General features: G+C 46.6%; 1 protein-coding gene across 1 annotated transcript; it reads left to right on the top strand.

The window, feature by feature from the left end:
* The first annotated feature begins 4,082 nt into the window (after positions 1–4,082).
* SOD3 (superoxide dismutase 3, extracellular) lies at positions 4,083–6,155 on the top strand. The gene is made up of 2 exons (XM_015416759.1): positions 4,083–4,446; positions 5,043–6,155. Exon 2 carries the CDS (start codon positions 5,097–5,099, stop codon positions 5,784–5,786), a length of 690 nt encoding a protein of 229 aa, XP_015272245.1. The 5' UTR covers positions 4,083–4,446; positions 5,043–5,096; the 3' UTR covers positions 5,787–6,155.
* The last annotated feature ends 9,933 nt before the right edge of the window (positions 6,156–16,088 follow it).

Raw genomic sequence — 16,088 nt, forward strand, 5'->3', positions numbered from 1 at the left:
GCGGTGGGAGGAGGGGGAAGCTGGCGGTCGGAGCCTGCGGCTCCGATCGCGGCCTCTGGTAGGGGCGGGGGGGGGAGCCGGCGATCGGAGCTGTATACGGCTCCGATCGCGGCCTCTGGTGGGTGGTTGGGAGCCGGCGATCGGAGGCTGAGTGGGGGGGAGCCTCCGTCTCTTTGGCCCGTTGGGGGGGTGGGTGGGAGGCTCGCCAGCCCTGGCGTGGGGGAGACGTGGTGCACACCTCTAGATGCAAATGGCGCTGGAAGTCCTCCTTGTCCTTGGTGAACAGAAAATGGTGGAGGCTGACTCTGGCAGCAGTAGTGGTGTGGGCGGGACCGGGCTTCGAGTTCTTATTGGTTGGACGGGGCTTCGACTTCTTATTGGTCGGAAGATATGATAACTGGCAGTCCCACCGGCCTAACACTAAGGAGGCCAAATTTAGAACGTTCATATAGAACGTTCTTACTCAATTATATATAAGGAGAGATAAGATTGGGGGGTGGGAGAAGTGGTTTAATCGGGTGGCATCGGTGGGGAGTGAGCAATGGGCAGTCTGATACAATATGTTGTATAGAATCAGGTTCTTTGCCGCACCTGCGCGATCTCTGTTTGTAAGGGATGCCCTTGTACATGCCAGAAAGCACGAATGAGGGGAAGATACTGAACCTAGCCAACATAAAGTCTCGGTGTAGGCAAGGATTTATTAGATTTGAAAAACACTGAAGCATACAGTTTTGGGGAAGGGTAAGGCCCAGAAATCAAGGTGAACAGGTGCCCTTTGCTCCAGCAACTATTAATTGAGAATTGATATCTAATATTCTCCTTTTAATCATTTGAAATATGTATGATTCGTTGGAGTTTGTCAGTGAGTCTAAGTCAATACCGAGTGACTTGATTTTGCCGAGTACTAACCTAAACCATTTGGAAGTAGAGGTAACTTTCTGATACTCTGCCTGAAATCTGTAAGAGCCTGGTGCTTTGTTATTGACTTCAATTTACTTCCTTCAGGACACTTTTTTAGGAGAGTTAAAACAAAAGATCTTGAATTAACTTCGGAATACTTATTTTAGATAAGATTTTTTTTCATCTGGATATAAAGTTTCTCACAAGATATAGGAATGCACATAATGCTTTTTGGAGTACTACCTAGATCTCCATCATTACTTTTTGGAGGAAAAACATTTTTCTTCTACATTTGTTAAAAGCTCAGCAGTTTATAAGGAAACTGAAAATATTTATGCCCTACAAAGTTTGAAGAGCCGTATTTAGTATTTGGTGAGCGTATATATCAGCAAATCTATAATACTGTTCAATAAGTTACCGCTTAGCATTACATAAAAATTTATACACACAGACAAACATGCAAACTAAACTAAACTATATCTGCCTTCTTTATTCTAGATCCGTAATGACAGTCTTTTAATTAAAACAGCAATCCTACATTTAAAAAATATTATAACATAGAAATATGTCACCAGTCCTTATATTACAAAGAAACTTCTCCTTGCTTAATCTGAACCAGCTTGGGAGGAGGGGATAAAATAAATGTTTCTTCTTTAATAACCTAGCTATTTTTTTCTCTTGATAGTTGAATTTTTTTAAAAAAAATCAGTAAATATAACTTTAATGATGAAGATGAACTGAGCTATGGCTTTATTGCTTCTGGCTAGTACCACTACCAATGTTCCCTCTAAGCTGTGGAGTCTTGTGAGCAAGAATTCTACTTTCTGAGCGACTGGCATTAAAGATGTGAGCAAGCGATTTAGCTGCTGCACAAATTGGTTTGCTCGGGAACCATCCCTTCCTGAGCGAAGACAAAAATGTGTGAGCCCGAGGTTAAAAAACTCTGAGCTAGCTCACACTAGTGCAGCTTAGAGGGAACACTGACCACTACCGTATTCTCTTATTTTTATTGTTCTAGAGCAGTGGTCCCTAACCTTTTTGAGCCCGTGGGCACCTTTAGAGTTCTAACACAGTGTGGTTAGTGTAACCACAAAATGCCTGCCACAGGTGGCAGAGCCAGCCACACAATGTCAGGGAGTGGGGTTATGCCCAATTCGAACAGTGACTCTTCAGTGTTTCAGAGAGAATCTCCGTTTGACAGAATGCCTTTTAAAATGGCCATAGTGTTTTAAAGTATTGTTTCCGGCGTTCTGATTGGCTGTGACAGTCTGTTCAGTGCATGCTGTAATGCTAGCATGCAACTTTTAAAATAAAGCATTCACTGCCCACCCTACCCCAAAACAAGATGGCGAGATTGGGTGGAGCAGCGTGAAACAAGATAAAACAGCACAGGCAATACAGACTGACAAAAAAAGACAAATGAAATCAAACTATTTCACGGGGAAAAGGTCGGGGGAAAACAGGTTTCAGAAAGAGCTAGGGATCCCCTGGAATTAAAGTTCAGACTACAGAGATCAGTTCCCCATAAGATAATGGCTCCTGTGGAAGGTGGACTATATAGCACTATACCCCACTTTAGTGTACTGAAAGTCAGGAGACGATTCTCAGTTCAAGGCTTTATTCATAACATTACTCAGCTCTGATCTGCTCTGATAAGAGCGGCACCCAGACTTATACCATTCCAATAATGAACTATATACCATGTTGCTACTTTCATGAGGTCTGATTGGACCCAGGGGTCATTTCCTAGAAAAAGAGGTGCATTAGCATAACTCATTTGCATAGGCCACACCCCCTGACATCACCGGAAGTGTGTCAGAAGGCAACACCCACAGCTCAGACTCCACTGGACTGTTTTGGTTTGCTAGCTATTGGGGGGGGGGGAGAGACGTGCAGATCTGTCCTCGCAGAGGAGGGAGAGCTTGTACCTGAATAAAACTTGGTCTTCAAGGTGCCACTGGACTGTTTTGGGCCGGGGGGGGGGAGCTCTGCAACTTTCCTGGCCGCTTCTTGCTCTGACTGAGGGCTGCTGGGAGCAGGGGGTGGGGCTTGTTGCATGTGCCCGCCCCCTGGGCTCTTTACTGCCGGAGCTCCGCTCCTGTGCACTCCTGCAGGAAATGACCCTGATTGGACCTAAGCGGAGCTTCCTGATAGGGTACTGTGTGTGGCTTCAGGACCACTAGAAGGTCTTTATTAGACAGCCAATCACGACAAAGGAAATTAGGATACCTTAGCACAACCCATAACTAAACAGCATAGAATAAACTCAGAACGTAACACCCACTGAGCTCCTTGTCCTCCCCAGCCTCCATCTCCAAATCTCCAGAAGTTTCCAAACCTGGAACTAGCAAACTTAACACCCTGTCCCTGACCAGTGGCCAGAGGGACCTGGCAACCCTAGAAAAGGGGGGGGGGGAAGCATAGAAAAACTGGGACAGCAAGGGATTGCTAGCAAAGCTATATGGAAATGAGGCAAAATATGGTAATGAACTGGGACATGAAGGCTGACCAGAAGAGAAACCTACAGCATTAAAAATCCACTGCACTTTGTTATGCTGGGTGGGGGTGGGAGTCCTATTTGTGGCTAGGGTTGCCAAGTCAGAAACTTACTGGAGCGGGGGACTTCCGGCCGTCGTCCGGAAGTGATGCAGGTACGCCGGGCACGCTGTGGGCGGGGTCAGGTCCATCCGAGGGAAAACCATAGAGTTTTCCCTCGGATGACCGTGGCCCCGCCCCCAGCGTGCCTGGCGTACCCGCGTCACTTCTGGGTGATGTGCACGTGGGGGTGAAGTTCCCCCCGGCGCCCGATCCGCCGGGGGTTTCCCCGCCCCCGGGGGGACTTGGCAAGCCTATTTGAGGCTCTGATCTGGCTACCTTTTGAGCACCAAAAGAAATCTCCCAAATGATTCTGACAAACCTTCCAAAGCACAAAAATAACATGAAACTTTTCTTTTTTTCCGATCACAGCCAGATTTTAAAAAAATAAATGACGGCAGCACTTTGGGACAGTAAAGTGTTTCTTTTTCCTGGACAGGCCTTGCAATCGGCTTCCAGAGAGTTTACAAAACAAACAAACCCAGCCTTTTAGCTGACTAAATCTGGAACTATGAACAAATTTTTTTGGAAAAAAAAGACAGAACACAGCAAGTTATGTAGCAAGGGTGTGTGCGCATGTGTGTGCATGCGTTTGCGTGCATGCTTTTGGCTTGTGCTTTTGCCTGTCATTTCCTGTTCAAGGTCGTTTGCTTTAGCACAGAAAATACTGAAAGGGGAAATATTTTCTGTTTTGTTTTGGTTGGACAGTTAGCAAAAGTTTGGGTTCTGTTTTGGGGTAAACAGCTAGGTAACCCTTCCCCCTCCTCTCTCCATTCCCCCCCCTCCTGCTAACCACTCCCATGAGCTAGTGTTGTCTAACTTTGCTACCAAGAAACAGTATTCATAACTCCAGCGAAAGTCTGGAATCTGGATTTGGTTACCGGCCACTGTTTGCATGAAGAATTGCAACCAACTGCAAACTGCTTCTGGAAGACAAATCCTGCATTAAAGGTAGGAAAAGAGCAATTAGTATTGGAACCTACTGAGGGGAAAGACAGACACTCCTAGGGTGGTGGATGCAGTCTGAACGCAGTCTTTGTTCTGAATACAAATGCCTCTGAATGCAGCTCAGATGATTTCTGCTTCACTTCAGAATGTTTGTCTTTGACCCTGAGTTTCATAGTGGAATTCAGAAGAGTCTTTCCCCCTTAAACCTCGGAGGGGTGTGCGTGTGGATTTTCAGATGACGCAGTTTCTGAGGGAAAGGATGAGGGAGAAGGGCAGCCCCAATTTTGTGATATCGTCCCAGCTATGTTTGTGTTACACTTACCACAAAACGTTGAGTGTTCTGTTCAATCCAAAGGTTTCGTCACTGTTGTGGGGGGATTTTGGAAGCAAATGGAGCTTGTGTTTTGTAGCGAGCCGATTAGCGTGGTATGAGGAGAGAAGCAGAAAAGTTCCTCCAAGCTACTGTTATCTCAGCCTTTAGCCACTCTGCCTTACAACAAAGACGATAATCTTGCAGGGTCCTTGCACCACATAAATGCTATTGATTAATATTGATGAATCTGAGCATTGTACTTTTGCTCCCCCCCCCCTCCTTCCAGAGACAACACCTTCTTCTCTCACCGTCTCTTGAAAGTCTTCTGAAGAACCCTAGCATGTCCCTGCTGCGGTTTCTAGTCACGGGCTTGATCCTTTGTGTATCTGATGAAACAAAACAAGAAGAAAGCTCCAAGCTTGCCATTGAGGAGACTCAGGGAAAGCTGAATTTACTGTGGCTGGCTATCCTCTACCCAAATATCTACGGGCACTTGTACGAAGGCAACTGGACCTATGCCGCTTGTGAATTGAAGCCCAGTACCAACCTAGAAGCTGGCAAACCACAGGTGACAGGGAGAGTTCTGTTCAAGCAAATTCACCCACATGGAAAACTGAAGGCCATATTCTACCTGGATGGGTTTCCCGAGGACGCCAACCAAACTGGTAGAGCTATCCACATCCATGAACTGGGAGACCTCAGCAACGGCTGTGATTCTGTCAGCGGCCACTACAATCCTTTCAAAGTCCGTCACCCCAACCATCCGGGGGACTTTGGAAACTTCTATCCTAAAGATGGCAAGATCAGAACATTGATGGTCAACCTCCAACCGTCTCTTTTTGGCCCCCAAGCTGTTCTAGGAAGATCTGTCGTGATCCACGAGAATGCAGACGATATGGGGAAAGGAAAAAACACAGGCAGTTTAGAACATGGAAATGCTGGCAAACGCTTGGCTTGCTGCGTCATTGGATACTGCACAAAAGAATTGTGGCTGAAGGCCTACGAGGAGCTTCTTAAGCTCAGAGACTGAGCACACAACAGCCAGGCCGAGGTGAAGACCAGTCAGCAGTTTCACACTTGCCACACTGGCTACTAAATAATGGGGAATATTTCTGGGGTCCTTGGGGAAAAATATTAATATACACCTTTCTGCTCTGCCATAGCCTTCCATTCTGTAAGCAGGGTAGTCAAAGCAGCAGCATTTTCTTCAAAAGTTCATATCCAGGGGTTTGGGGTTTTTTGGCTTAAAAGTTTAGCGTCGCAGGGGTGAGAAATGCATATTTTGCTACAGAGATCTTGAACAGCCCTGTTTATTTTGCATCCTATCTTTTGAAAACCATCTCAAGAACAAGAAAGCTGGAGGAACAAAAAGGTACAAAAATAAAAAGGCTTCCAACTAAGTTGGTGTACTGTTTTTCTAGATACCCGAAATGCATACATTTTCTTTTCCTCCCAATCTTTCCACTGTCTTCAGGACAGGCTGGCAGACAGCGATAACAGACTTCCCCTTAGAGCGCAAGGAGGAGTTCGCACTTTATTTCTGTTTTAAAACTTCAGATCCCTTCTTTCGTTCTGCAGGTATTTGCAGGTTTTTGCTTCCTAACACTTCTAAGCCTCTTAACTGGTTTGAGCTCTCCTCAATCATGTAGCCCTGTCACACAGTTTACATTTGAAAAGAATCTTTACAAGAAGATTCCTGGCTTTTTGTTCATTGCAGAGAAATGTTTGGAAGCGCTTCCTTTCCACCCACATCTGGGTCAAATTACATAGTGCCCTTTGTACAATGTAGATAAGTTCAGGCATGGGGGAAAACTTCCTTCCAGAGAGAAAAATTATACAAACCATATGCGGGCTCCTGTAGCTTAACCCAGCTGTTGACAAACTGGGAAGGGGCAGATGATTTTCACTTCGAAGTTGTTTTGCTTTCACAGGTGCAATTAATGGCAATTATCGAAAGGATAAAAAAACCTGTTAAAAATCAATGGGAGCATTGCAATTGAGTTCAGTGGAAGTCGATGTGCTTCCATAACTTTTAAAAAATGAAGTAAACCCAGTACATCTGTTTTGTAAAACTTTGCAATGTAATAAACATGTGGTTGGAAAGGATCAAGCCATAATAATTTAAGAACAACTACAAGGATTGGTATTGGGTCCAGTGCTATTTAATTTACTCATAAATTATCTGGAATTGGGGATCATTAGTGTAGTGGCCAAATTTGAGGATGCTGCTGAATTATTCAGGATGGTGAAAACCAGGGTGGATTGTGAAAAGCTACAAGAGGATCGCTCTGGATTGGACGAGCTGGCAGGAACAATGTGACAAATGAAGGCCAGTGTACAGAAATGCAAGGTGATGCACCATGGAACAAAAACCCCTGAACTGAAATATATGCCTGTCAAAGCTCAGGTAGGGTGTCACCTGACGCTGCCACCACTCTGGATTCAGGATCCCTTGAGAAGGCCCAGAGCACCCTCCCAAGACCTTCAGGCCTCCCTCGTTTGGCCGAATAACATGAGGACCAGGCAGAGTAAACAACAAGGAAAAAGTTTATTTTTACAGGAGCCAAATATGGGAAACAAACAAGGTGCAAGAACAATAGCAATAAGGGGGTGAAAAGAAACCAAATGCCCTGACACATCTAAACTTACTGTCCCTAGCTCACTGTCTCAAGTGGGCCTCAGTCTGCTCACCCTTCCTCTCAGGATGAGGGTCTCTTCCCTGCAGCAGCCTTCCCTCTGGCTCTGCTCTCTTGGAAGAAAGAACAACTTTTCTTCTGTACCGGCTCTTTTATTGTAAGTCCCCTTTCTCTGTGATTGGCTAAAATTGGCGCCAAAACCTCTCAGGGGCTTCTGGGAGTTGTAGGCCTGGCCTCCTCCCACTGCTAGTCAGGCTCCCGGGCCTGGTACACCTTTGCTTGCACAGAAGAAGAAGAAGAAGGAGAAGGAGATTTGATTCATACCCCGCCCTTCACTACCAAAAGGTGTCTCAGAGCGTCTTACAAACTCCTTTCCTTCCCCTCCCCACAACAGACACCCTGGGAGGTCGGTGGAGCTGAGAGAGCTCTTGACAGAAACTGCTCTTTTTTCAAGAACAGCTCTTATCAGAGCTGCTGCAGGTGCAAGTGGAGGAGTGGGGAATCAAACCCGGTTCTCCCAGATTAGAGTCCGCGCACTTAAACACTACACCAAACTGGCACAGCCCAGATCATGACAATGCCGATGGGATCTGAACAGGCAGAGAGGGAAAAGTCGGCGTTGCAGAGAACAGCTTGATTAAAATGCCAGTTTGGTGTGTGGCAGTAGTGAATGGGACTGAAAATAAAACCACCAGCGTTGTAATGCCCCCATATAGATCTATGGTGGGGCATTCACTTTCTATCCAGCAGTGGGCCACCTGAGCAGAAATCCATGTTTTAGTTGGCCACATGCAATTTTCCCCTCAAATGGCGTGGCCCCGCCCCCAGTGTGTGATGTCACTTCCGGGTGACGCACGCGCGGGGGTGGGGTTTCCCCCGGGCCCCGATTCCGCAGGAGCGGGAATCGGGGCTCAAAACCAGGGGGAATTCCGCCCCCCGGGGGCATTTGGCAGCCCTAAAGTATTACCTCGATCCGGAGCGGGGGAGTCCCGGGTTGGTCCCGGAGTGCGTGCACGCGCTGCATCCACGTCTCACGGAAGTGACGCGATCACGCAGGGCACGCTGGGGGCGGGGGCATGACCATCTGAGGGAAAACCATAGACTTCCTGGTGATGTGCATGTCGAGGTGGAGCTCCCTCCAGGGCCCGATCCGGCGGCGTCGGGGAACGGGCCTCTGGGGGGACTTGGCAAGCCTATTTTTAGTAGTAATACAAAAGCAGTTAAAAAACCCCCCAGTTTAATAAACTTTATTTGTACAAAAGAGCAGTTACAGACTTATTGCTAGTCACTGATCAAGTCAATGAGAATACTGCTATTTAAAAGACTGTTCTTGAGAACTGTGTTGTGGATTGTCAGGACACATATCGGTTCTGACTCCTGGTTTGTATCACGGATGGTGGCCTTCAGCCATTTCCCTCCAACGGGAGCTACTACCCAATAATGAGTTAATTGAGGTTAATTGTTGATGTTTTCTGCAAGATTTGAACCTAAACCTCAATCAATTCATTATTTGAAAGTTCAAGCCTTTAAGTACACGTCAGGACCTGAAAAGAAGTCTGTCTAGTTACTAAAGTAAAAAAAATCAATCCAACACAGATTGCATCACATTATTTAAGGGCAATTAAAATTTCAATTACAATTCTCCTTACTTGTCCCCTCCCCCTCCTCTGCCCACAAGGTGGCTGGGCAGTTCGGAATGGGGGGGGGGAATTTAGTTCACCATCCGGAGTATTAATGTGTTTCATTTTTATAGGGATGTTCCTATTCATTGTTGTGCATTGCCCAGAGCCTTGTGGTAGCAGCGATGGGCGATTCAGAAATCTAATAAATAACAACAACAAAAACAACAACGAGAATGCCCATTTCTGTGATGTAATTGCACTGGTGTTAAATTTGGAACAGATTAAAAATGTTGCTAAAAATCTTAGATGGGCCACAATTGGTCCATGGGCCATATTCTGGACACCAACCATATTCTGGACACATTTGAAATACTGTGTGCAGTTCTTGTTGTCATATCTCAAAAGAAGGGATATTGCAAAGATGAGAAAAGGGAAGAGGGCAACCAAGAGGATTAGGTGGTTGGAGCACCTTTCCTATGTCGAAAGTGTCTGGAAATTTTTGGTTTAGAAAAAAAGGCAGCTCAGGCTAAGAGATGCCTAAAACCCGAGTGTGCCGCATGACGGAGTGAGCTCCTGTCTCTGGTCCCAGCTCCTGCCAACCTAGCAGTTGAAAGCAAGAAATTGCAAGTAGATAAACAGGTACCACTTCGGTGGGAAGGGAACAGCATTCCATGCGCCTTGGTGTTTAGTTATGCCGGCCACATGACCACGGAAACATCTTCGGACAGCGCTGGCTCTTCGGCTTGGAAACAGAGATGAGCAACCGAATCCCTAGAGTCGGATTCGACTGGCTTTTGAGCAAGAGAAACCTTTACCTTTACTTTTACTAAAATTATGCATGGGGCTGTGGAGAAAAGTGAATATTTTCTTCCTCTCCTGTTAATACTTGAGGGCACCCAATGACATTGATGGGCAATAGATTCAAGACAGACGCTCAGTGAGTGATTCAACTGTGGAATCCACTGCCAGTGGGCATAGCGATGGCCATCAGCAAAGATGGCTTTAAAAGGCAGTAGGTGCATGAAGGATGAGTTTGTCAATGGCTTCTAGTCATGGTGACAAAAGGGAGTCTCCACATTCAGAGGCACTGTTAACCTCTGAGCCCAAGGGCTAGGAGGCAACACCACTTGACAGCCTTGGTCTCTGTTAGCCCTTTGGGGAAACTGGTTGGCCACCATGTTGAATGGAATGCTGGACTAATTAGACCACTGGTTTGATCCAGCAGGGCTCTTGTTTTCATGTATGGGAGAATGCTACACACTTTGCAGCTATTACCCAACAAAGCAGTGTTCACAAATACCACGTAGAACTTTGTATTCTGCTCCAGGGAAGACAGGAAAATAAGTTGCCTCTATTCAGAACTTTTCTGTATGTTCATTGTGGTATCAGAGATCTCTTGGGAGTGAATCAGGGAAAACTGATAAAACAAAATTGATACAATCTGTCAGAGAAGTCTTATAACCACCAATCAATGAAGGCGACACAAAATATAGATAAATATTAGGAAACCTCTTTATTGGAGCTGAATATACACGATTTATTACTTGACAAAAGGAATGCATCGAAAGCAAGGCCTGAAAATCAACACAAGCTACATTTAAGTGAAACTAGTCATCAGCAGCTGCGTTTTAAAAATGAAATCTTTAAAGAATGAATGTGTTCGAACGCTATTCCCACTTAATTTATAAAAGTACATTCCTGAAAATACAAGAGTCAAAGAACTCATTATACAAATTACCCTATGCAAAACAAGTATCTCGATTACAAAAGAAATAACTTTTTCCCCCCTACAAAAAAAAGGTACTTCTTTCTGACAAGCTGATGAAGAACTGAAGGGTCTTGAAAGCAACTCAACCCAAGATCCTTAGAACGTAACATTTCTCTCCCCCCCCCCCTGCACTGTTCATTGGCTTCCACGGAAAGACGCATAGAGGGTTGTAAGAAAACACGGTGGTTGATTTCGCACTAGAGCTGCCTCGATGTTGCGCCGCCGTTTGCCCTGATACTATTGGTCAATTTCACACCCGAAACCGCGGGGCTGCATTTGATCCAATTTCCTCAAAAAACGGGATCACGAAACTGCAGGGGAAATCGGGCGAAGCCGCAAGTCAGAATGCAGCCCTGCAGCTTCAGGTGTGAAACTGACCAATAGTATTGGGGCAAACACCGGTGCAACATCGAGGCAGCTCTAGTGCGAAATCAGCCGGACAAAAGAAAATGAATTGAAAAATAAGCACATCGTCGAAGGCTTTCACGGCCGGAGTTCATTAGCTGTTGTAGATTTTCCGGGCCTGTGTGGCTGTGGTCTTGGCATTGTAGGACCTGGCGTTTAACGCCAGGTCCTACAATGCCAAGACCACGGCCACACAGCCTGGAAAATCTACAACAGCTAATAAAGACGTTGTTTGTGAAAGGAATCCGAGTTTCTGAAAGGCCCCCCGCCTTTGCAAACCGATTAAATAAAGACTAAGAGTGCCAGTCACAGCACGCGTAAAAAAGGAAGAAGAGAAGACACAGCACATACTGTACACTTACTCCTTATTTAGCCCACGTAATATCCTTTTTGAACGGCATTTTGAGCCCCCAGACACTAATATTAACTTTTGACAGTAGGGTATGGTGGATCAAGTGCCAAAGTAGTAGGAAACAGTCACCAGCGACAACAGAGAGACGATTCCTCTCCTGCAAAGACCCTAGGGCAGGGGTCCCTAATCTGTTTTGAGCCTGTGGGCACAGCCATGAAACGGCTGGCGCAGGAGACAGAGCCAGCCACAAAATGATTGCCCTGGCTTTACCTCAGCCACACAGTGAAAATTATTGTCCTGTGAGGTGTCTGGGCTTGGGGTCGCCTACCCTGCTGACAGGCAGGAGGTAGTTGGGTTGTGGCTCCAGCAACCCCGAACCTGGACCCCGTTGGCAGCTGGGCCCCCTGCCAGGGCTGCTTACCTGTACAGGGGCCAGGAGTGGAGAGGAGCACAAAGGGGCCAGTGGCCACCGCTGGTGGTGGCAGCCCTGGGACGAGCGCGGTGGTGGGCACCCAGCATAGCAGGGCAATGCCCAACTGCTTCAGGGGCTGGAACTTTAGCACAGCCAGCTGCAAGAGATGGGTCCTGAGGGCTGCCAGCAGCCACCGCAGCACAGGGCTGGGAGGGCAGTCCGATGGAGGTTGCGCCATCCACTTCCAGCCCGACCCCCATCCAGTGTTCCCTCTAAGTTGAGTTAGTGTGAGCTAGCTCACAGTTTTTTAGCCTCCAGCTCACAGATTTTTCTCTTAGCTCAGGAAGGATGGCTCCAGAGCAAACTAATTTACGCAGCAGGCAAATCGCTCGCTCACAACTTTAATGCCAGTAGCTCACAAAGTAGAATTTTTGCTCACAAGACTCCATAGCTTAGAGGGAACATTGCCCCCATCCCAGCACTCTGACAGCAGGCCCGCCCGCTGCTGAGGAGAGACAGGAGCAGGGGGTGGCAGGGTGGAGAGGCCAGCTTCAGCCACCCTGAGCTACGAGAGGCTGGGTGGCCCTGATGGACAAGGTCAAGCGACTGGGGGAGAAGAGGGGAGGTGGGGCTTAGAAATGGACAGGGAGATAAAAGGGAGCTCTCTGGCGGAAGTCGGGGAGGAAGCAAGCTGGGCACCTGAGGCTGCGTTGGTGGTGACCAGTGTTCCCTCTAAGCTGAGTTAGTGTGAGCTAGCTCAGTTTTTTAGCCTCTGGCTCACACATTTTTCTCTTAGTTCAGGAAGAAGGGCTCCAGAGCAAACTAATTTATGCAGTAGATACCAAAAATTCCTCTGCATAAATCGCTGATCTATTTTTGACCCTAATCTGAACAACAGTACATTTTGTAACTTTGACATGGGTAATATATTCATCAAAACAATTTATTTATTTTATTTTATTACATTTATACCCCGCCCTCCCACAAAGGGCTCAGGGCGGCTTACAGATAGGGCTTTAAGACTGCCTATTTAACAACATTAACAGCATTTAGAAACTAAAGAACCAGACCTAACCTTATATATATATATATTTATGCAGTCGCCAAATCGCTCGCTCACAACTTTAATGCCAGTAGCTCACAAAGTAGACTTTTTGCTCACAAGACTCCACCGCTTAGAGGGAGCACAGGTCACCCAGTAGGAAGGAGGACAGTGACGACTTAACTCCCTGTCATTCTGAGACCCCCTAGCTGCTCCCAGGGGTCGCAATGGGGCAGAAGGCAGCAGACCCCTGGAGGGGCAGGTGGGGCATGTCATGATGGCAGCTGCTGTCAAAGCAACATTTTTAAAAATCTGCCCAGCCAATCAAATCTCCAGTAGCCATTCAGAAGCCTTGCTGGGCAAAAAGCCCTCCCTGGCCCCTCCCACTTCCTCAAAACACTTTCTTGCAGTCAGAAAAGGTGCCCACGGTGGTGACCTTGGGGACCCCTGCCCGAGGAGATGATGAGTATCTATGTGCTCTATACATGGAGAGAGACGCCCTCTGCCTTCTGTGGGGACCTATAGATGAACCCTGGGCCATCCATCTGCAGTAAAGAGGCAGGTTTCGTCTCCAACTGATCTGTGCTTTCATTTTCCCTGGAAGAACTAAAGTGGTTTTTCACTCATAATCAAGAAAAGAATGCAAGTCAGAGACGGTTTATATGGGGCTTAACCACCGTCCCAGCATCACCGGGGTTAGGGGCAGGACAGGTTCTCAACAAGAATGTTTCCCGGATTGTAGTCTGTCTGCTCTGTCCCACAGTGGGATCCGCTCGAAACTCATCCTTGGAACTCATCCCAGTTTCTATTTTTGGTCCTACCAGATTGTGCTGAAACACAATCTAAACACACAGATAACCTCTGTGATGCAAGAGGAAACATTTCCATGATCCAAAGCGCTTACAAACTGCCAGGGACAAAGGGAGTAGAGACTGCAATATACGCAGCTCAGGTCTTAACTGATAACGGCCATTTAGTATATCTGGCCACTGGGGGGGGGGGGATTATTCCACCGATTCTATTTGTGGGCCTTTTTCCTGGTTCCAAGCAGGAGCTGAATGAATATAGCTGTGATATCACAATTATTCAAATGGCAACCAAATAAATAAATAAATATGAAAGATCCCTGGGATTTTGACCAAGCCTACATTACCAGAGAGGCAAGGAGGCATCAACGGAGCCCCTGGCAGGAAATAACTCCAACAGCATTGTTCTTAAATAGACAAGAAGCCAACAATGTGAACACATTCAGGTAGATCCAACCTACACGTTTTAAGAGGTTTGGGGCTGTTACCACTCAGTACCTTTTTTGCCTCTTCCCCCTTGAAATGGTAACGCAACACAGGATACAGTGTCACAGGACCTCTCCTGCCTCCCACTGCTTATTAGCAGGAGAAGGGGAGATGTAGCGGGAGGATCCGATGGCAGGACATTAAAAATTACGAGGAAGAAAGATCGAAGAGACATGCGTCAGCAGGAGCACCACGTTCCTTACAATGCGTCCAGCTTGGCCTTTAGACGTTTAAGGAGAGCTCCCCTGAACTGAAAAGGCCAACGCATTCTTATATCATGCAATGTCCTAAAATGTGTTTCATGCTTCTCACCTTTCCCGTTGTCCTTTTTCATTTTGTGTCCCCTTAAATGGTAAAATAAAAATATTTTTTTAAGGGGGGAAAAAAAAGAACTAGCCACCTGATACATACTTGCTGAAGCCTTTAATATATAATATGTATCAGACGACTGGTTATTTTCAAAGCTGACAGCATAACTGCTTTTAAGCATGTTTCGCAGACCTTCAACTCAGCTGAACTGCAGTGTTTTTAATCTTCTCTAGTCAAATACCTTTTATTGGCATACAATATTAGAAAAAAAGCAATTCCTTAATCTTCTATAAAGAAAGTGTGGCAGAAGAAGAAGAAGAAGAAGAAGAAGGAAGAAGAAGAAGGAAGAAGGAAGAAGGAAGAAGAAGAAGAAGAAGAAGAAGAAGAAGAAGAAGAAGAAGAAGAAGAAGAAGAAGAAGAAAGAATTGGAATGGCCAAGGAACAAAAGACAAAGTAAAGGTAGATCAAGATGGGTCGCTGTGTTAGTCTGTCTGTAGCAGGAGAAAAGAGCAAGGGTCCAGCAGCACCTCAAAGACTAACAAAGTTTACGGCAGGGTATGAGCTTCCGTGAGCAGTAACTCATCCCCTGCCACAAATTTTGTTAGTCTTTGAGGTGCTGCTGGACCCTTGCTCTTTTCTACAAAGTAATGCTGGGAAAGGATGGCGTTTCTACAAGCTCAGGTATGCCATCAGGACAGGTTTCCCTCTGCCGTCGACAGAAAACCCAAAAGGTCCAGATAATTCAGGTTTCAAATGTGGCAAATTAATATTTCCATGTAGCTATACGGACCGATACACAGCTATAATGTAGGGGAGGGAAAGAAAGGAACCACTTCCGTGGTGGATTTTGGATGACAGGAGGAATTCAACGAGCACTTTCACTGATATAGTCACAAAGGGCAAAGGCTATGCCAAGACTGCAGGTCACCAAATGTCCTCTTGCTGGGTAACTGAAGCACATGCCACGGAGGCTCTAATGTAGGAGGGCAGCATGCCCGCGACAGTTGCATTAATAGCCAGATGTGCCATTTGGGGGGGGGGGGTTAGCTTCTATTTGCTTTTACACACAGAGAAACTCAGATTTAGTTCCTCGAGAGAACAGAGGGCGGGTGGAAGGCTCCATACACAGACGGGTGGTAGGATCCAACTAGGGTTTCCAGCTCTGGGTTGGGAAATACACGGAGGATTTGGGGGTGGGGCCTGGGGAGGGCAGGGTTTAGGGAAGGGAGGGATTTCAGCAAGATATAATGCCATACCATCTACCTTCCAAAGCAGCCATTTCTCCAGGGAAACTGATCTTGGCTGCCTGGTGATCAATTGTAATAGCAGAAGATGTCCAGGTGGTATCTGAAGGTTGGCAGCCATAGGCCCAAACCACAACCTTCCCGCTCAACTGAAACCCCTGAGCTCAAGTGTCAGTGTTTCCAGGGACACCCCTGGGCTTTGGACCGGACTCCAGAGACAAAAATGTGAATGTCCACTGTTAACTCCACT

The sequence above is a fragment of the Gekko japonicus genome, unplaced genomic scaffold (genome assembly GCF_001447785.1).
Source record: "Gekko japonicus isolate JY-2015 unplaced genomic scaffold, Gekko_japonicus_V1.1 scaffold56, whole genome shotgun sequence".
Classification (NCBI taxonomy): Eukaryota; Metazoa; Chordata; class Lepidosauria; order Squamata; family Gekkonidae; genus Gekko; species Gekko japonicus.

Coding starts and splice junctions, on each gene's coding strand:
- SOD3 (XM_015416759.1), top strand. CDS start 5,097: ATGTCCCTGCTGCGGTTTCTAGTCACGGGCTTGATCCTTTGTGTATCT.